Source organism: Tasmannia lanceolata, unplaced genomic scaffold (assembly GCF_043159265.1).
Source record: "Tasmannia lanceolata isolate RefF3 unplaced genomic scaffold, GAP_Taslan_0.1 ptg000013l, whole genome shotgun sequence".
Classification (NCBI taxonomy): domain Eukaryota; kingdom Viridiplantae; phylum Streptophyta; class Magnoliopsida; order Canellales; family Winteraceae; genus Tasmannia; species Tasmannia lanceolata.
Genome location: NW_027518690.1, coordinates 29469202 through 29492066, shown reverse-complemented (window position 1 = coordinate 29492066; position 22865 = coordinate 29469202). Strand labels below are relative to the sequence as shown.

Below are 22865 nucleotides of genomic sequence, written 5' to 3'. Positions count from 1 at the left end.
CATTCTCAAGACGAGTGGCTGATCTTTCTAGGCATGGGCATTTTTGTCATTTATCAATGATAACCTCTATCCAAATCCTCAAAAGCGGCCAGGGTGGTTATGGTAATTTTAAAAACCAGCGAAACCCTAACTTCCCCGGCGGCCGAGTGGAGTCTTAAGACGGGCAACGGACAAAGTGGATGCACGAAGAGATATGCTCAAAACTTTCTCCATATGCTGACGTGTCAATGAAACGTATGCCCACTATAAATACCCCATCTTGCTCATTCTCAATCCTTCACATCATTTTATCACTCCAAAATCTTTTTCGTTGTCCCTTTAACTCTCACTCACAACATTTCTCAATCTATCTTTCAAGAAATCTAGGGTTTCTCCAAATCTAGGGTTCTTTGTTTTGATCTGGAGATCAGACTGATTCCTTATTCGTTGTCTTGGCTCGAGATCCGGGCCAAGGCCATAAGCGATTGGAAAGGGAGCTCTCTGCAACTTTAATGGAGGATTAGAGTGTGGAATCTGTGATTTTGTTCTAGTTGAAGTGAAGGAAATTCTTTCTATTCTTTATTCTTTTATGATTCTTACCCTGCCAAGGTAAACATAATCTCTTTGCTGTCATTCAATCTTAATTTCTATTATGTAATCTGTGTGGAATGAGAATCAGATTTTGGAATCTGTGATTTTGTTCGAGTTTAAGTGAAGGAATTTCTTTCTATATGTTGTTCTTTTGTGATTCTTACTTTTCCAAGGTAAACATCATCTCTTTGTTGTCATTCGACCTTAATTTGTTGTCAATCTCGTCTTGTGATTTCTGTTACGTAATTTATGTGGAATGAGGATTAGATTGTGGAACCTGTGATTTTGTTGAAGTGAAGGAAATTCTTTCTATTCGTTATTCTTTTATGATTCTTACCCTTCCAAGGTAAACATCACCTCTTTCTTGTCATTGGACTATAATTTCTCGTCAATCTCTTCTTGCGGTTGCTTTTGGTTGCTGGATCTTGTTGCTGTTTTTTCTTGTGGAGATGTACTTGTTTCTTTTCTGTAATTTGTGTGGAATGAGGATTAGATTGTGGAATCTGTGTTTTCTTTGAGTTGAGTGAAGGAAATTCTTTCTATTGTTTATTCTTTTATGATTCTTACCCTTACAAGCTGAACATCTTCTCTTTGGTGTCATTCGACCTTAATTTCTCGTCAATCTGTTCTTGCCATTGCTTTTGAGTTCTGAATCTCGTCCTTTTTTTGTGGAGATGTACTTGTTTGTTATGTAATCTTTGTGGAGATGTACTTGTTTCTATTATGTAATTTATGTGGAATAAGGAGAAACATGTGAGAGTCTACAACAGTTTCTTAATGACTTGGTGACTGTAGATGGCGTCAAATGAAGGATTTTTGACCGAAGAGCAGAGGGAACAGTTGAAGATAGCATCTCAGAATGCTGAGTTATTGTCTTCGTCTCCGAAATCGCCATCGTCATTGCTTCCAGAGCATCAGATAAAAGTCATCACAGGTGGAAAAGCTCCGACAGTTGGGTTTGCGGTGAGGCACGTGCGCCGTTCGCACTCTGGGAAGCTTATTCGCGTGAAGAAGGGTGAGTGATTTTGTTTTTCTCTATATTTTGTGTATTCTGTTAAGAATTTGGTGAGTTTTTGTTTCTTTTGTCTAATTTAAGTGCTGATTTTTATATCTAAACTTTTCTTGTCCGATGTTTTATATCCTTTAGAGTTGTCTGTGTGCTATATCTTAGTTTCCTCTGATGTGTGTTTTCATATGCTATTTCAATGTTTTTTGCTTTCAACACTGGCTCGTAATCATTAAATTTTTTATTGCTTCTCTACTTTCATTGAAGTGATCTTGGACAAGCTCAGCACATCACTCCAGCATGTGACCTTCAGATATTGTTTAAGAGTACTTAAGATGTTTCAGGTAGACTGTCAACACATAAATTTCGGATGTTCTTGTTTTTTTTTTTTTTTTTTGGGTTCACGTCATCTACATACGTTCGTTAAATTGAGGCATCCATAGAGGGTTGCTTTCTTCAAGGTAAGATCTGCAACTTTGTAGTGTTTGTCGTTTCTACTCTATGGAAGCTGACTTCATAAGTAATCTCCGATGTGATATCTTGGAGTTGGATCTTTGGAGATATAATCTGGATTGCATACTACTTGGAAGTTGGAAAGGGCAGTTACTGTTCCAAGCCTTGTACTTCTTTTGTTTTTGTGTAATCAATTTATTAACTTGATAGAAAACAATTCTTTTTCCGTTTGTGCCTATAGTAGGCAATGGAAATGGTTAAGAGTTGCACCCTTCGTGTAGACAATCTTCAACTTTTGACATTGTTTGTAATGCTATTCTGTTTCTCATGTTGAGTTTACCTTTGTTGTTATGTTTATCCTACATATTGTTGATTTTACATTGGGAGGGCAATGATGGAGAATGTCATTTGAAGTGATGTTGGACTTCGATGCTCTTCAGTCCCGAGATCTGACCGTTGCGCATAATGTAGAATGGCCGATTATTGTTTACGGTTTTTACAACAGATCTCAAACTTTCCTATTTATTGGATTATAGCAGATGACAGACATAGTTGTCTTACAATTGTAATGTCTTCTCCATGTATGTAGGATCATGCATTTGTAGGTTGTTACCAGGTAAATTATCTTGGTAATTGCAGGAGTCTGTTATGGTTGATAACACGCTGTTGTTAAATGGGACTGTCTCTAGTCTGATAGGACCGTTGCCTCTGAGGCTCAGACATTGACAATGCAAGTTCTTTGGTTTGGTTATTTTAAATGTTGAAGGTCGACAAAATATTTTGAATTAATGTTGGAATTGGATGTCCTTCAGTCTGATTATTGTCAAGATCACTGCCACAGATCTGACGCTCCCTATTTATTTTTGTGCTTACAGTAAACGGTAGGTTCATTTACACAGCTTCATGCATTTATTTCCTTTTTTTTTTCAAAAAAGTAAAATGAATATAAGAAAATAGCAATAATGCAACCCTGACAGCAAAACTAATCACAGAGTAAATGTCCCCCAGCAATACTGATTAGAGAGGAGATACCCCCACTTCTCTCCCCAACCCACCCCAAAGGAAAAAAACAAGAACTTGCTAAACTATCTGCTAAACTACTCCATTCTATGTGAATGTTAGTGCATAAGCAGTTAGCCATATTGGAAATGATATGCATCATGTGACTCCCAAACTTCCAAGTAGGTGAGTTCATAGTTATCAGGTTGGGAAACAAATTCCGGAAGCGAAACATGAAACGGAAAAGGGAAACGCAGAGAAAAAATTGGGGGAAAATGAGAAACGGGAAAATGATAAAAATCGCATGAGAAACGCATTGAGAAAAGTCTTAAGAAATGCATTAGAAACATTTCAAAAACGATAGAGAAATGCAAATGAAAACACATGAAACATAAGGAAAGCTTGAAATATATGATTTTGTAAATTTAAAATTGTTAATTTTTATTGTTTATTTGAATATTTTTTATTTTTATTACAATATATGCTGTTGTTTTTCTTTTTAATATCTATTCCAAAGTATCTTTATTCCGATCCAGATTCCATTCTTTAATCTTCTTTTTGACATAGCGCAACTTTGCCCCACATCCGCCGGTCCTTCCACTTGACAGTACGACCACCACTCCCAAATTTTCTCCTCCATTTTTGGAATTTCCAACCCTGCCACTTCAAATTGGAACGGGGAGAGCCCCCAAGATTCTAATCTAGGATCTAGAAGGATCGGACAATGATCGGACACTGAGTGGTCAAGTGCAATCTGACAAACATCAGGGAAGATATCCAACCAACTAGGATCAACGAGGAATCTATTTAATCTACTCAAGCTTTGGTTTCTCATCGAAGTGAACTGCGCCCCGGTCAGAGGAAGATCAATCAACTCCCAGTTTGCTATAAAATCAGTGAAAGCAGCCATATTTTGATTGGATCTTCTACAATCGGCTCTATCCCCAACACGACCATACACAACCGTGAAAGTCCACCTCGAGTTGTCTCCCAGTGTTTTCACCACAAGCGATGCTGAGAATTTTCCTATCCAGGATTCCACCTCTTCTAATTTGGTTCTATCCCATGCGACAAGGATTCCACCGGAAGCTCCCTCAGCATCTCGAACCTTAAATCCCCAATGAGAACTAGCCCCATTCCTTTAAGTTCAAATCTACGCATCATTGGCAATTTAGTTTCATAGATACAAACTTACTCCAGCTTATGAGTTCTAACCATCTCCTTCACGTGGGCTTTTTTCTCTAGGGAGCCCAACCCATTCATGTTCCAAGATGATATCTTCATTTGGAGCAAATCTTTCGAGTGCTACTCTCCTTCCGACTACTCTTGGAATCAAAATCTTTCTGACTCCAAGATTTATCATTTACTAGCTGCCGCTCATAATTAATCCCAAATTTCAGCTTCTCTTTGTTTCGTCTCTCTAATTTCCGCCTGTTTAAACACAGACCTCCAATCTTCTTCAAGTTCCGAATAAACCAACCCCAAACTTCTGCTTTTCACCATTACATGATTTATCGATACCTCTATGAAATCTGCTTCCGAACTCATCCAAGCTACCGAGTCGCATACAATCTTGTCCTGAGATGTCATAGCCAAATCTTCAGACTTACTACTATTCTCAGAAAATGGTGCATCAACCGGAAACTCACTCCGATGACGAGGGCTATCTAATCGCTCGAAACAGATATGAGGGTATGGCTCTAAGCTTTCTTCAGAGAGACTGTGTCATGCCCTGTTGCCAGTAGAGCACAAGAGGAAGGTTGCAAACCAAAATATACAAACCCAATTGGATGAAGGCGGCGTTTCTTTCAGGGTCGTCAATGATAATTAAATTAATAAGTTGCATGAGGTTCTTAATCTTATTGTTAAAAACGAGATCGTTCATCTATGTCCATATGATCCAAATACACTACAGGAAACTGCTTTTTCTGTAGACATTGAAACCTGTTATTATTGACAGGGCAACCCCACTACTTCTAGATATCGATGATCGAGTCAAAACGATCCTGCAGAGGATTGATTTAGGAAAGAAACCAAAGAAAAAACAAATCCAAATGTGCAAAGTCTTAATGGAATTGTGAAAAGATATGGATCAGAGTTCTATAGGGGAAGCCACAAGATGGGCAATCTCTTCCTAAAAAGTTGACAAAGGAAGGTAAAGTATCTTTGCAATCGCAGGTGTCAGTTAAGGTTGAGAACACACCATGCTTGATTAACCATATATGTCCATAAAACCGCTGTCATGGATTAATTATGTTGTTTGGTTTGATTATTTTAGATGTTTAAAGTGTCCTTGGAGTGGCCTTAACCAATGGTATACCAGCCACTCACACCATTCAGGCCATCTTGCACCCATCCTCTTTACTTGCTTGTGCACAGCCATCACTTCCGTCCCTCTCAGCTATCGCATAGAATCCTCCCTCCTGTTGATGAAAAAGAAAGAGTAGGATCTAGTTTCGCGCTTGCTAACTCATATGCTTAGGACCAATATATTATGGAGAAGGATTGCATGGCCCTTCAAACCCTTTTTTGCAAGAAAACTCTTCATACCAATTTTTGCTCCGGTCGAATGATAATGATGCAGCATTGATGTTGATAACATCAAGTCACTGCCACATACTCCTAGCTTCTGGGGACTTTGATCCGAAGCTCGAGTGCGGCCCTATTATATAATTAATTAGTCATAACTCTGGAACTGAAACGGAAGGATTTCAACTCTGGAACTGAAACGGAAGGATTTCATGGCCCTTCAAACCCATTTTTGCAAGAAAACTCTTCATACCACTTGTTGCTCCGGTCGAATGATAATGATGCAGCATTGATGTTGATAACATCGAGTCACTGCCACATACTCCTAGCTTCTGGGGACTTTGATCCGAAGCTCGAGTACAGCCCTATTATATAATTAATAAGTCATAACTCCTGAACTGAAACTGGGCTTCGATTCCATTGATAGTTTCATTCGACATCGTGGTAAGTCGAGTGGCATTTCGCTCTTGAACCAGCAAGAAAATGAGGGAGAGATAGAGTGGAGTTCTTCACGAAGTTCGAGACAAAGGGAAAAAAAGAAGGCCCGCCTCTTTCAGTAACAGAGACCTGGTACATAAGCCCGAGGTATAATGACGTACGAAAAGAAGAGGAAGAAGAAAAAAAAGTATGTAAACATGATTCTAGTATGGATAATCTGATACAAATCGATTTAGATTATAATGTCCAATGTCTTTATGATCAGGAACTAATATTCAACCTGGAGATAACTCCCTAATTAAATCTCAACAATCATGATCCAACAACCCGCCATGTGTCGATAAAAACAAAACCACACGTGGTGATTTCTGGAAAAATATCAGGCCTAGGTTATTACAACCTTAGGTTAGTTCTTTCTTACAAGAAAAGTCTTCATATTACTTGTCACTCTGGTCGAATGAGGACTAATCCTACTATGGATGCTCTAATACCAATTGATGTAAACATTATTCTAGTATGGATTCTCTGATACAAAACGATTTAGATTATAATGACCAATGCCCTTATGATCAAGAACTAATATTCAACCTGGAGATAACTCCCCAATTAAACCTCAACAATCAAGATCCAACAACCTGCCTCATGTCGTAAACAAAACCACACATGGTGATTTGTAGAAAAATATCACACCTAGGTAGTTCTTTGATGTCTTGTAGAGAGCAAGTAGTGAGAGTCAATCATAGAAGCCCCTTCCCCCAAAACCCTACAAGATAAGCACACACACACACACACACACACACACACACAAAACTCTAAGCCACTCAACTCAACTCAACTCAACTAATCCTTCCTCCCAAACTAGTTGGGGTTGGCTAATCAATCCTTTTGAAAATTTTCATGAAGAAGGTGAAAGGATCTACCCGGCTCAAATTGACTAAGTCTACTCCTGACACTAGTTGGGTTCCTCTACATGGATCATTTTCTTCCATTCTATCCTATCCAAGGTTATGTTCTCTGTTATGTTCCTAGCCCTGAAGTCTTTCCTCACTGTTTCTACCCAAGTTGTTTTCGGTTTGCCCCTACGTATTTTTACTCCATCAACTTGGCACGAGTCACTTCTTCTCACTGGAACATCCAAAGGCCTACGTTGGATATGCCCAAACCATCTTAAGCAGTGCTCTCTCATCCATTGGATCCTCAGATGGAGTCATGGGTTCCGTCCACCATCCGGTTCAAATTAGCTTGGGCTTGCAGAGCCGAATATGCTTCACTGGGGCTGGTGGAGAACTTTTTCTCCCAACTCTTTCTTGATTAGGGAGTTGCTGCTCTTTGAATGTGAACAGCTAGTCGATTCCTTGTGAAAAGTAAGAAAACGTCAGTTGATGCCACCATTGGACATACTCCTTGACCATCTTGCCCTCTCTGTCATCCGGCATTGTCATGAAAGCAGCACAGAAAGGTTTGCTGGATGGTGGAAAGAAGCTGATTCCTTAGGTCCAGCTGATGTGCAGATAGGTCAAAAGCTCATATTTGTGAAGAATAAACTCAAGTTATGGTATTGAGAGCGATGCCAAAGTCCAGTTGACAGAAAGTCACTGAGTCTGGATCATATCAATGTGATTAAGTTCGAAGAAGAGATGTACCGGGTCGAGGTATTTGAGGTGGTGGGGAAAAGAAATCAAATAGTAAGGAGTGACCGTCTAGTTATGCAGGATGAAATATTTTAGAGACAACGTTCAAGATCTAGATGGATAAAAGAAAGAACAAAAATACGACATATTTTCAAGGGATAGCTAGTGCCAGAAGTAGAAGCAATGATCGGTTCTTTGCAAATCAAGAGAGTTAGATTCCAGAACAAGGAAAAGATATATGAAGAGATTGTGAAGTTCTATAAGAGCTAGTGGTACGACTTGGGTTGGGTTGATCTTTTGCTAACAAATAATTTGGAATCAACCCCAACCCGACCCAATTTTATGGTAAAAGTCTCAACCCGAATTCCAAAAAATCGACATGATTTGCCCCCTAGTAAAAACCTTTATTCTTTTGAGGAAGATTACTTCCTTTCCCTATCATGAGTTGGGTTTGATCAAATTGAGGAGTCTTGTTGAGAATTTTTAGAGAAGCTGTTAAGATGAAATTAGGGATGGCCTTTTCTCAATAGAATGAGACCGGGTGCTCAATAGAATGAGACCGGGTGCTGGGGCTGCATGATTTTGTCTTACTTTCTTCCAAGTTTGCTGGGATTCCGTGCAAGATGATCTGGTGCCTCTTTAAAAGCTTTTTGTGAGGGTCTAGTGTTGGGCTAAGGTATGGGGGCCTTGTTTATCACGCTCACACCTAAAGTTGAGGGAGTGGATAAAATCTCTGATTTTAGACCTATCAGTCTTGAGGGTTGTATTTATAAAGTTGTTGTGAGAGAGAATAGAGAGAGAGAGAAAAGTGAGTTAGGGCTAGCTCACCCTCACTATAGTATTTATATATTAAGAGATAGAAATAAATACAATGACTATAATGCCCCTACTAGGCTTATTCTAACACTCCCCCTCAAGCTGGAATGTATAAATTATACATTCCTAGCTTGTTACAGATGTCATTCAACTTTGCTTTATTCAATGGCTTTGTAAACATATCAACCAACTGTTCTGTGGAACGAGTAAACACAGTACATATCTCCTCTTTCTGAATCCTCTGACGGATGAAATGACAATCGACTTCGATGTGCTTTGTTCTTTCATGGAAGACTGGATTTGTTGCAATATAGATGGCAGCCTTGTTGTCACATTGCAACTGTGACGGTGAAGAAGATACAATGACGTCCTTCTTCTTGCTTTTCCATGACACCATGTTACCTCTTCTAAAGGTACAATACCCAGTAGTTGATCTCCTGTCTGCAGGAAATCCAGCCCAATCAGCATCAGAGAACCCCTCAATTCTCATATGACCTTGTCTTTTGAATAATAGGCCGTTTCCTGGTGCACCTTTCAGGTATTTAAGAATCCGAATCATTGCACTCCAATGTGAGGTACGTGGGGAGCTCATATACTGGCTGACTACCCCCGCAACATAAGATATATCAGGGCGAGTAACAGTGAGATATATGAGCTTGCCCACCAGTCTTCTATACCTGCCAGGGTCCTCCAACAGATCTTCTTCTGGAACTAGTTTTGTATTGGGATCCATAGGTGCAGACACAAGTTTTACACCAAGATTCCCTGTCTCCTCCAACAAATCCAAAACATACTTCCTCTGTGATAGGGACAAACCACGAGAGGAGTATGCTACCTCTATCCGAAGAAAATATCTGAGGCGTCCCAAGTCTTTTGTAGCAGATTCTCTTTGTAGGAAGGTCTTCAGCTTCTGTATTCCACTTGAATTACTACCTGTGATGATGATATCGTCAGCATACACAATCAATAGAATGCACCCTCTGAGGACTGATGACTAAATACTGAATGATCTACAACGCACTGTCTCAAACCAAACCGCATAACAGCCTCACTGAATTTGCCAAACCATGCTCGTGGAGACTGTTTCAAGCCGTACAAAGATTTCATGAGGCGACATACAGAAGAGGACATCTCCCCCTGTGCAACATACCCTGGAGGTTGCTCCATATAAACCTCTTCATGAAGGTCGCCATGTAAGAAGGCGTTTTTCACATCTAATTGTTGAAGATGCCAACCATGATTAACTGCAAGTGACAGAATAACGCGAACAGAAGGAATCTTTGCCACTGGAGAGAGTTTCATGGTAATCAACTCCAAACGTCTGAGTATACCCTTTCGCCACAAGACGGGCTTTTAGTCTCTCAACAATACCATCTGGCAAGTATTTGATAGAGAATACCCATCGACAGCCAACATGTTTAGCACCAGAGGGAAGGGAAACCAGATCCCATGTCTGGTTCGAGTGTAGAGGACCTATTTCAAGGTCCATGGCAGTACGCCAGTTGGGTGATCGAGAGCCTCCTGTAACGACTGTGATAACACAATAGAAGACAAAGAGGAAACAAAACTTTTGAAAGTAGGAGTCAGACGATCATAAGAGATAAAATTAGAAAGAGGGTGAGCACTAGAATGAGAACGAGTACGAGAGGTAATAGGTGAGTCGCTGAGAACGACAGGAGAAGGGATAGATGAAACCTGTGTAAATGGAACTGGGATCTCTATCTGTGAAGATGATGGCTCGGGTGGAGTTCTTGGAGGCCCATCTTTGCGCTGCCGCCTATGATAATGCTTTGTTACTGGTGGTGGATTTGCTACAGGACTGAATCGCCATCTTGAACAACAATAGGCTGACTTGGAGGTACAGATGGTAAAGAGGTCGGTAGAGGATCTGACTCAGGAAGTACAGGAAGAGATATACGCACTTCGGGTTCCAGAGGGGCCAAACTAGGCAAAGATGGAGAGTGGAAGAAGGACTCAGACTCAAAGAAAGTAACGTTGGCGGATACAAACCACCGATGAAGACGAGGACTATAACAACGGTAGCCTTTCTGAATTCTAGAGTAACCCAGGAAAACACACCGTTCTGACCTTGGATCAAGTTTGTCATGACCTGGACCCAAGAGATGAACAAAGTAGACACACCCAAAAACACGAGGTGTGAGGGGAAAATGGTCTTGTTTAGGGCACAAGACCTGGAGGGGGAGCAGCTACGAAGGATAGATGATGGAAGGCGATTTGCAAGAAAGCATGAAGTTGAAACTGCGTCGCCCCAAAATGACTTAGGAACTCGCATCAGAAACATTATGGTACAAGTGACCTCGAGTAAATAGCGCTGTTTTCTCTTGGCTATACCATTCTGCTGTGAAGTGTAGGCACAAGAGGATTGATGAAGAATCCCATGAGAGGAAAGATAATCCTAAAAGCCATGAGTGGCCGAGAAGAACTCTCGAGCTTTATCAGTACGAAGACATTTAATATTGCAATGAAATTGAGTTTTTATTTCAGCATGAAAATATTGAAAAGCCAAAAAACCTGAGAACGGTCCTTAAGCAAATACACCCAAGTCATACGAGAATAATCATCAATAAATACGATGAAATACTTGAATCCAGTATTTGACGCGATCCTAGAAGGTCCCTAGACATCGGAATGAACTAAATGAAAAGGACTATCAACTCGACTAACGACTCGGGAAGGAAAAGACACCTTGTGGTGCTTCCCGAGTTCACAGGACTTGCACTGGAATGAAGACATAGAAGCAGGAACTAATGACGTTTGCTGGAGCCTCTGAAGGGAAGGATGTCCAAGATGACAATGCCATTGGAAGGCGTCCACAGAGCTATGCAAAACAGTGGAAGTAGGTCTGCAATCAAGACGATAAAGGCCATCCACCTCACAACTCGAACCAATCGTCTTCCCAGTCGAAAGATCCTGAAACACAATACGAAGGAGAATGATATTGAGCACTGAAGGTTTTTTGTTAATTGACTAACAGAAAGTAGACTGAAAGGAGATTTAGGAACACAGAGTATAGAAGATAATGAGATACTAGGGGAAGGACACACAATACCAATACCTGTGATGGGGGTAGTAGACCCATCTGCTAGAGTAATGGTCTGATAGTCAGAGGGAAAAGAGCGAAAGGATGAGAGGCAAGATGAGTTACCAGTCATGTGATTGGAAGCTCCCGAATCAATAATCGAGGACTTAGAGCTAGAGAGTAAAGTCGTGGGTGAACTACCTGGCTGGGCAAAAACTGCGGTGGGAGCACGAGTACTTTGACCAAGGCGCTGTAATTCCTCATAATCTGTCCTAGTGAAGGTAGATGCATCATCAGCAGGTGCAACGACAGTACTAGATGGGGTAAGAGGCGCCTCGGAGGAGCTGGCCGTCGAGAGATGAGTTAAGCGAGACAGTCGAAAATCAGGATGGAGAGTGTAGCAAGTCTCAATCTGGTGGCCATCATGCTGACAATGTGTACAGTAGAGGAGGTCTCGGCCAACGCAGCCACGGCCACGTCCATGGCCTCGTGAAAAGGAGCCACCGCCCCGAACAGGCCGACTACCAGTCGTATAAGTAGCGAGTGCAGAGCTATCAGTATGGAGGCGCGACGGAGACTCACCAAGACACAGTTGTACAAGATTATAGGCCTCAGATAGTGAAGGGATAGTGCCTGACCCAAGGATCTGATGACGCATATGAGTAAACTCAGGGCCTAGGCTATCAAGGTAGTGAACTACACGAATCTATTCCCGTTGTCGACGAAGAACAGTGACATCCGATGTAAGAGGTAGGAACACATCAAGCTGCTGACTTAGAGATACAAACTGGCCATAGTGAACCACGAGCGACAGATCACCACGGCGTAATCGCATCCAGTCAGACTATGTGTTACAAATACGAGTGAGATGATGTGCTCCAGTTTGGTAGTAGTTGGTCTCATCAGGTTTTGCAGTAGTCAATTGTGGGTAAGAGTTGTCTACAGTTGCCAAGGTAGAAGACGAAGACGAAGAAGGGGCCGAGGGTGTGGTAGAAGCACGGACCTCAGCAGTCATGCCATTAGAGGGATCGACAATAACAGGAAGATCCATCAGGACAACAAATGTCGACAACAGAGAGACCAACACCAACGGCTACGACTAGTAGAAGTGGAGACGACGAACGATAAAACCAACTAATCAACAGAGGGACTCATAGGACGATCGCACGATTGAAAAAGAGGTGCAGAGATGAGCCCATAGAGAAGCTAGGAAGATGCGGGAGATGAAAACAAATTTAACACATGAAGCTAAAGGAAAAAGATTGGGTTGTGTTCGTCTCGTCTTCAGGAGACAAATTTAACACATGAAACTCGGTTCGTCTCGTCTCGTCTTCAGGAGACATATTTAACACATTAAACTCAGTTCGTCTCGTCTTCAGGGTTGTGTTTTAGAAGTTCTAGGTTTTGGGTTTCTTCAAAGATGGGTGGTGGTGGAGGGTGGGTTTTGAAGGGTTAGGGTTAGGATTAGAGTTATGGTTAGGGTTAGGTGGGGGAGATGATAAGAGTTAGGGTTTTCGGAGAGGTGGAGAAGATGGAGGCTATGGGGTTTCCCTAGAGATCAGAAACCCTAGGGCTCTGATACCATGTTGTGAGAGACAATAGAAAGAGAGAAAAGTGAGTTAGGGCTAGCTCCCCCTCACTATAGTATTTATATATTAAGAGATAAAAATAGATACAATGACTATAATGCCCCTACTGGGCTTATTCTAACAAAAGTGTTGACGAAGGTTCTTGCTGATAGGATACAAAAAGTGACTAGATTTTATTACAATATAGTAGCCATAATACAACTAAATGGGGACAAGACGTCCCACAAAGTGTTTACAACAACACCCCAAACAGTATCCATACCCCTCCCTCTTCCCTTCATCCCGTCCAAAACCCACCCTCAGTTAGGACCAATAATCTCCACCTCTACCCTCTTCGTTCCGTCTTTCACTAACTTGTCTGCTTGGTCATTTGCAGACCATTCCATATGGGAGAGAGCTGTGGGAGCACAATCATGCAAAGGTCTTGATTCTCCAAAGTGATATTTGAAAATTTCCTCGAACCCGACGTCATATTTCTCTCCCACGCCAACTGGCTATTGGAATCCCCTTCAATGATCAACGAGGTGAAAGAATGATTCTCGTACCATCTCAAACCCCAAAGAAATGCTCTTGCTTCCGCCTCTCCAAATATGTGTTTGTTCCTCTCTTTCCAGATGCACTGCATAGAGGACTAATCTCCAAAGAGTTTTTCCTGCCTTTCCAAATGGGCTGCTACTTCAATGAAAGTATTTTTTTATGGTCCTATGCTTTGCTAACATGGATTCTTGTGAATGAGCGAAGTGCCTGTATTGGACACGTGTCTGATTTGTGTACTTCAGGGTTCACGGCGACACTTCTAGCTCTCTTTTATTTGTTTTTTCTGAATACTACTACCACAAATTTACAATTACCTCAAGTTTTGAGCTTTGTTTCTCCTAATAGTAAGTTTTTATGTAAAAATAAAACATTTTATTTACTTGACCAATTAAAGAATTAATATATTATCTATTATAAAACATTATATTTACTCGACCTATTAAAATGTTTAATATATTATCGGTTATAATTAAAAATTGAGAATTGATTAAAAATATTTTGGCGAATCCACGACTCTTTCTTTTTGATATTTCCCGAATCCGACCCTCGGTACTAATGCAACATAGGTCCTATGGAAAACATAAGCCATTCCATTGCTTTTGCTAGAAGACCTTCATAGTCGAAAGGAGAAGGGGCAATGTAATAATTAATGATCCACACTTTGTGGTGATGTTTAGAGAGAGAACAGTACAGGGAACAAGGAGACTAAGATGCAGGGAAAGACTGACTATATCACTTTGTTGTGATCATCTTCACAATCAGATCTGAATGTGGCTGGGCTTTATTCTCATTGATGTGATTAGAGTGTCTAACTCACTCCTACCAGGAAAAAATCATATCTATATTAAATATATATGGAGAGAGAGAGAGAGAGAGCTAATTAATTTTGGGAAATGATATCAGCACAACTATATTTTGTTATTTTTGCTAACCCATCTTGTCTTTTAGTGTTTAAAGAGCTCTCAAAAGGTTATTGCATTTCCCAAAAAGCTCTCATGAGCCAATTAAAGAAGAAAAGACAACTGCGTTTGTGCAAATATCAAAATAAGGTTGTGCTGATAACATTTCCCTTAATTTTTTTCTTATATTTTTCTTCTCTCTCTCTCTCTCTCTCTCTCTTAATCATTGTCTCTTATTATGTGCCTTTAAATGGAACTATTATATTTATAACCTGGTGCAGACACAGCATGTTGCTGTATACATCATGACAAAACATATATTTTAGATAACACTTGGTCATGGTGTCTGAAGTATCCAATAAAAGACTAGTGTCCATGTAGCGCTTGTTATAATCATTAGTTATTCTTTTTCTTCTCTGTCTGAAGTATCCAACAAAAAAGTAGTGTCCATGTAGAACTTGTTATCATCATTAGTTATTCTTCTTGATGCGATCAAAGTTTGGTCGTAGGCATATAATCTACTAACTGCAATTTTGTTTATAAGAAGTAAGAACCGTACAGAAATTTGATCTGTGGACGAGCCTGCCTGCACTGCCTTGTAATTTTCCAATGATGGGTTTTGAATCCTAGAAGGACCTATTGCCTTCAAATCTGATAGGACTTCTAGTGTATTATTGTCTGAGATGATTCCATTCTCTTTCAGAATGGTAATTTCATTTCATGTTGCTTGATGTGGGGTTTTCCTGTTTTTGTGAGGTCCAAATAAAAGAGAGTAGCTTCTCCAAAAATGAAGACACTGCTGATTGTGTCGTCGTAGTTTTGATTTATCAGCTGCCTATCAAGAATGGACACCCAACTATTTATGTTTCTGTTGCATGCCACATGAAATTTCACTGAAGTGTGGTTGGGTTGACCTGTTCTTTTTAAAAAAAAGGTAACGAACTTTTATCAAAATAACCAGGAGAGACAGATAAAGGGACAAGATGTCCCTATTTACAATGTCGTCCCGGTTAGACCCAGAGCGTAGTTTCCATGTCTCGAGAGAATGAAAAACCGATAGGCTAATGCCTAATCCTTTACATAGAAGATCAGAGTGGCTTCAAGATCCACCCCCTGCCTTTGCCAATTCATCAGCCTTTGTGTTTGCAGTTCGCCTTAGTATTCATACGAACAGGTCAACTCAACTCATAATCATTTGGGTTGACGTGTACTTAATACTGAAGGTTCATTTACATGCTATGAATGCTTTCTTCGTGTACATTTTTTTGCTATTCAGCCTCTATGCAATGAGCTGAATGTGATGACAATTGTTTTGTTTATTGCTATCCTGATTTGATTGGTGAATGATTGCGGATCTCATTGGATATTTGAGGAAGTCAAGATTGTTTTTTGTTTTATATGTAATTTTCTGTTTTATGAATACACCAGAGTTTTTAGTATTTGTATTCCTGATAGTTTCTTCAATAGTTTCTGTTTTGTCTATATTGATGTGCTGCTATTTCTGCTAAACAAATGGTGATAGATGGTGCTGGTGGCAAAGGCACATGGGGTAAATTACTTGACACTGATGCTGATTCACGTCTTGATCGAAATGATCCAAACTATGACAGTGGCGAGGTATTTCCTATTCTTTTTCTGTCTCAGCTGTTACCTTGTACATCAGATATCCATATGTCATTGTGTTATATATATATATATATATATATATATATAGAGGAAATGAAGTATGTGCAGCTGCACAGATAAGCTCTCTGTGCATGGCTGCACAAACCATAGTGGGGGCCACATTTTTGGGGGGATCCGAAGCATTCATTTGGAAGGCCCTTCCATGGATAGGGTGTGTACCAAAAATCAGTCCTTTAGGATCATCCTAACCCTGCCATTTGGGTTAGGATGATCCTATAGGGCTGATTTTTGGTACACCCTATCCATGGAAGGGCCTTCCAAATGAATGCCTTGGATCCCCCGAAAACTGTGGCCCCCCCATGGTTGTGCAGCCATGCACAAATAGCTTATCTGTGCAGCTGCACACAAACATTTCCTCATATATATAGTAAAGTGTTCCTGCTCAGATAGCTTATCTGAGCAGCCGCTTCAAAAACTCATGTGGCCCACATTTTTGGGGTGATCCAAAGCATTCATTTGAAAGGCCCTTCCATTGATAGGGCGTGTACCAAAAATCAGCCCAATAGGATCATCCTAACCCAATCAAAGGTGGAGGGGAAAATGGACAGACACTGTTTCTGACTATTTTTTCCCTCCCCAAATGGCAGGGTTAGGATGATCCTAAAGGGCTCATTTTTGGTACACACCCTATTCATGGAAGGGCCTTCCAAATGAATGCTTTGGATCACCTCAAAAATGTGGGGCCACATGAGTTTTTGAAGCAGCTGCTCAGATAAGCTATCTGAGCAGCTACGCAGGAACACTATATATATATATATATATATATATATATATATATATATATATATATATATATATACGGAAAAGTGAGCGTACTCGGTCGAGTAGATAAGCTTATCTTCTCGGTCGAGCTAAAAACAGTGGGGGCCCACATTTTTTGGGTGATCCAAACCGTTCATTTGAAAGGCCCTTACCGACATAGGGTGTCCACAAAAAATCAGATCCATAGGATCATCCTAACCCATCCAAATGTGGAGGGAAAAATGGACAGACACAGTTTGTCCACAAATTTGCCCATTTTTCCCTCCACAGTTGGATGGGTTAGGATGATCCCATGGGGCTGATTTTTTGTGGACACCCTATCTATGTAAGGACCTTTCAAACGAATGGTTTGGATCACCCAAAAAAAGTGGGCCCCCACTGTTTTTAGCTGACCGAGTAGATAAGCTTATCTACTAGACCGAGTACGCTCACTTTTCCCTATATATATATATATATATATATGAGAAAAGGGTTCCTGTGCTCAAGCGCAGATAGCTTATTTGCGCTCGAGTGCTGGAAACATGCGTGGGGCCACATTGTTGCACGGATCCTAAGCATTCATTTGAAAGCCCCCATCATGGATGGGGTGTGTACCAAAAATCAGCTTCATTAGATCACCATAGGGTGTCCATTTGTGGGGGTGAAAATGGACAGATTCTGTTTGTCCACTAATCTGCTCATTTTTTCACCCCACAAATGGACACCCTATGGTGATCCAATGGAGCTGATTTTTTGTGGACACCCTATCCATGAAAGGGCCCCACAAATGAATGCTTTGGATTCCCCCAACAATGTGGCCCCAACCATGATTTTGCACTCGAGCACAGGAACCCTTTATATATATATATATATATATATATATATATATATATATATATATATATAGAGAGAGAGAGAGAGAGAGAGAGAGAGAGAGAGAGAAAAGTGTAGCTACACATACGTGTAGCTAACTTAGCTACACCGACGCCTTAAAATACAATGTGCCCCACATTGTTTCGGTGATGCAAACCATTCATTTGATGGACCCTCACATAGATAGGGTGTGCCCAAAAAAGAGCTCCATAGGATCATCCCAACCCTACGATTTGTGGAGGCAAAAATGGACGTGTAAAAGCCTTCACAAATCTGTCCATTTTTGCCTCCACAGTTTGAAGGGTTGGGATCATCCGATGGAGCTGATTTTTTGGGCACACCCTATCAATGTGAGGGCCTATCAAATGAATGGTTTGGATCACCCAAACAATGTGGGCCCACTGTATTTTAAGCCGTCGGTGTAGCTAAGTTAGCTACACGTATGTGTAGCTTCACTTAACTCATATATATATATATATATATATATATATATATATATATATAGAGAGAGAGAGAGAGAGAGAGAGAGAGAGAGAGAGAGAGAGAGATAGGCGCTCGAGCATAAAAGCCCCTTCTCATTCGCTGTTAGTTGCGGGCCCCTTATATAAAGCTTTTACAAATATAGCTTCCGAAAAAGACAGTCGAGCCCCTGATTTTTATACAGGGCACAAAACTATTGACAGTCAAGTCCTCTCTCTATCGTAAAGAAATCGAAAAAGCTATTTGTACTTCTCTTTCTCAAAAACAGTCGAAAACCCTAGATCTGTTGGTGCTTTTCCTTCTTCAATCCTAGATCTGTTGGTGTGTAGATCTGTTGGCGTGCTTCCCCTTTTTCAACCCTAGATCTGTTGGCGTGCTTCCCCTTCTTCAACCTTAGATCTCTGGTTCGAGCCCTCTCTCTGGTTCTCTCTCTGTCACGATTTCTCTGCTTCTCTCTCTCTCTCCCTCGCTGGCTTCTCTGGTTCGACGTCCCTTGCGATTCGATCCTCGCTCAATCGACCTCGAGGCTCGATCTCGTTGAAGAGACCCTTCTCTCGCTCATTCTCCCTCTCAATGGAGTCAAAACCCTAGAAACCCTCGCTGGTTCTCTATCTGGACGGAAGAAAAACCTTCGATTTTTTTTTTGGCTCAGTAAGTGAAACTGAGGAAACCCACGACTTCGCTTCTTTCGTAATATTTTAAACTCCAAGTTGGACCAGCAAGCAAGAACCAATAGGAGTGAAGTTTTCAACTTGAGCGTAGGTAAGGTATCTGCGCTCGAGCGCAGAAACCCTTTCCACACACACACACACACACACACACACACATATGAGAAAACAGTTTCTAACACAAGTGTAGATTAGTTATCTACACACTAGCTTAAAATACAGTGAAGGGCATATTGTTTGGGTGATCCAAACCATTCATTTGATTGGCCCTCACATAGATAGGGTGTCCACAAAAAATCAGCTCCATAGGATCATCCCAACCCTACGATTTGTGGAGGTAAAATGGACGTGTATAAACCTTCACAAATCTGTCCATTTTTTGCCTCCATGGTTCGAAGGGTTAGGATGATCCTATGAAGCTGATTTTTTGGGCACACCCTCTCTATGTGAGGGCCCATCAAATGAATGCTCTGGATTACCCAAACATTGTGGGCCCCACTGTATTTTAAGCTAGTGTGTAGATAACTTATCTACACTTGTGTGTAGAAACCGTTCTCTCTCTCTCTCTCTATATATATATATATATATATATATATATATATATATATATAGAGAGAGAGAGAGAGAGAGAGAGAGAGAGAGAGAGAGAGAGAGAACTGTGTAGGTAAGTTAAGTGTGTAGGTAAGTTACCTACACACTACCTTAAAATACAGTGGGGGCCCACATTGTTTGGGGATCCAAACAATTCATTTGAATGGTCCTCACATAGATAGGGTGTCCACAAAAAATCAGATCCATAGGATCATCCCAACCCTACGATTTGTGGAGGTAAAATGGACGTGTATAAACCTTCACAAATTAGACCATTTTTTGCCTCTATAGTTTGAATGGTTAGGATGATCCTATGGATCTGATTTTTTGTGGACACCCTATCTATGTGAGGACCATTCAAATGAATGGTTTGGATCACCCAAACAATGTGGGCCCCCCCACTGTATTTTAAGGTAGTGTGTAGGTAACTTACCTACACAAGTGTGTAGGAAATGTTCTCTCATATATATATATATATATATATATATATATATATATATAGAAGTATGCATGCATGTATATGGGAGTGCCGTACTGATACTGATGATGTTGGGGCATGAAAGGATTTAGTTCCAGGATCACGGCATTTGGTTATTTGTAGCTATGTCTCTCATAGATCTGCTAGTTTCTTGGGGATGATTTACTACAAAACCTCAGGTTTAATCTGGTTTAAATATTTTATTTTGTTTTATTTTCTATGGCCATTCCAGGAACCATATCAGCTATTAAGTTCTGCTGTCTCCACCCCCAGCCCCTTTGTTGAGTATAAGAAGGCTGTGGTTACCATAATAGAGGAATACTTCAGCACAGGAGATGTGGAAGTGGCAGCTTCAGACCTCAGAGATATAGGCTCTTATGGGCATCATCCCTATTTTGTTAAAAGACTTGTCTCCATGGCAATGGACAGACATGACAAAGAGAAGGAAATGGCTTCGGTTCTTCTTTCAGCTTTGTATGCCGATATCATCAGCTCAGACCAGATCAGCCGAGGATTTCTCATGCTTCTCGAATCTGCCGATGACTTGGCACTTGATATACTTGATGCAGTCGATATTCTGGCACTGTTCATTGCTCGTGCAGTGGTTGATGACATCCTTCCGCCGGCTTTCCTTACTAGAGCGAAAAAAACCCTCAAGGAATCCTCCAAAGGACTTCAGGTTATACAGACTGCGGAAAAGAGCTACTTATCAGCTCCTCACCATGCTGAGTTTGTGGAGCGGCGGTGGGGTGGCAGCACTCTTGTTACTGTCGAAGAGGTGAAGAAAAAGATTGCAAATTTGTTGAGAGAGTATGTTGGGAGTGGAGACACTGCGGAGGCCTGCAAATGTATAAGGGAGCTGGGGGTTTCTTTCTTCCATCATGAGGTTGTAAAGAGGGCTCTGATAACTGCTATGGAGATTCAAGCTGCTGAGCCACTTGTCTTGAAATTGTTAAAAGAAGCAGCTGAAGAAGGCCTGATAAGTTCTAGTCAGATGGCAAAAGGGTTTGGTAGGCTTGTAGAGAGCCTTGATGACCTCTCTCTAGATATACCCTCCGCTAAAGCAACATTCCAATTGCTGGTACCAAAAGCAATCTCTGAAGGATGGCTAGACACCTCGTCTCTCAAATCCTCAGTTGTGGATGGAGAATCCAAGGATGAAGAGAATGAAAATGTGAGGCGGTTCAAGGAAGAATCTGTAACTATTATTCACGAGTACTTTCTTTCTGATGACATACCTGAACTCATCCGAAGCCTCGAAGATCTCGCTGCTCCCGAGTTGAACCCGGTCTTTCTCAAGAAGTTGATCACCCTTGCCATGGACAGGAAGAACAGAGAGAAGGAGATGGCATCCGTGCTTCTCTCTGCACTTCATACAGAGATTTTCTCAACAGATGATATCGTGAATGGATTCGTCATGCTTCTTGAGTCGGCCGAGGATACGGCCCTTGACATATTGGATGCTTCAAATGAGCTGGCTCTCTTTCTAGCCAGGGCAGTGATTGATGACATCTTGGTTCCCCTAAATTTGGAGGAGATCAGCTCTAAGCTGCCACCTAATTGTAGTGGTATTGAGACTGTTCATATGGCCAGGTCACTTCTTTCTGCTCGTCATGCTGGTGAGAGGATTCTAAGGTGCTGGGGAGGTGGCACTGGTTGGGCTGTAGAGGATGCGAAAGACAAGATAACCAAGCTTTTGGAGGAGTACGAAAGCGGAGGTGTTGTAGGGGAAGCTTGTCAGTGCATCCGTGATCTTGGGATGCCTTTTTTCAATCACGAAGTGGTGAAGAAAGCTCTGGTTATGGCAATGGAGAAGAAGAATGACAGGATGTTGGATTTGCTTCAAGAGTGCTTTGGAGAAGGGCTGATAACCATTAACCAAATGACGAAAGGGTTTGCTAGGGTTAGGGATGGGCTCGATGATTTGGCTCTTGATATTCCAAATGCGAAGGAGAAGTTTGTGTTCTATGAGGAGAATGCGAGGAAGAACGGGTGGTTGCTTCCTTCCTTTTCATGTGCTACTGCCTAAATGCTGTCAACTGCTTCTTAAGCTCTAATATCCTTGCCCCATTTGTGCTGTATTTTGTGTTTGTACACTTTAGAGGGGGAGGGAGGTTTCTTTGGATGGTTTTTTTCCCCCTAGTTGTTGCTTCCAGGAGGTTCTTTGATCCCTGCTCATATTGTAAAAAGAAGAATTTCACTTGGTTTAGATTCTGCTTGCTAAGTTCTAAAATCTGTTTTGCTTCAGAGTTGTGGGAGGGAAATTGAGGGCGCGAGAAAGTGGATGTACTTTTTTCAGGTATAGGAGAAGGTCTATAGTTTAGGAGCAAGTATTTGATGATACTTTACTTACTGGAGATGATATCTGCTTTTTTCGTCCACGGTAGTCTTCCTTTTCTCTGTTTTAGGTCTCACTAAATAGCATTTGATAATACTGCCTGTGACAAGAACCATCTCAGGAAGTACTCTTGTCAGCACGTATGATCAGGGGTCTCAATGGATCCACTACCATTCTTTCGGATCGACCTTCGTCTCACTCAAGATCCTTGGATCGTCGGAGTGATTTTTTATTTTACTTTCACAATTCATTTTGAATTGGACCACTGGTCGGAGTATCCTAGGCCTTACGTATAAAGCCTTAGGGACCGTATGGATAAGCGGATTTTAGAATCCAGGTTTTTAGTTTGAAAACAGTGTGAAAGAGGGTTCATGATCAAGCTGTTGTATGCTGTCCTGACAGCGTTTCTTGGATTTTAAGTGAGGATCTGCTGCTCTCCTGCTGACGGAAAGAAGGGCGAGAAGTAAAAAAATGAGTAAAAAACGACGGCTGGTCAGATTATT

The 22865-nt window shown here is 41.1% G+C and overlaps 1 protein-coding gene across 1 annotated transcript; it reads left to right on the top strand.

Annotated features, from left to right (window-relative positions):
• The first annotated feature begins 111 nt into the window (after positions 1-111).
• On the top strand, positions 112-22233 carry LOC143889996 (MA3 DOMAIN-CONTAINING TRANSLATION REGULATORY FACTOR 1-like). The gene is made up of 4 exons (XM_077394464.1): positions 112-588; positions 1366-1585; positions 16030-16124; positions 20257-22233. Exons 2-4 carry the CDS (start codon positions 1366-1368, stop codon positions 22051-22053), a joined length of 2112 nt encoding a protein of 703 aa, XP_077250579.1. The 5' UTR covers positions 112-588; the 3' UTR covers positions 22054-22233.
• The last annotated feature ends 632 nt before the right edge of the window (positions 22234-22865 follow it).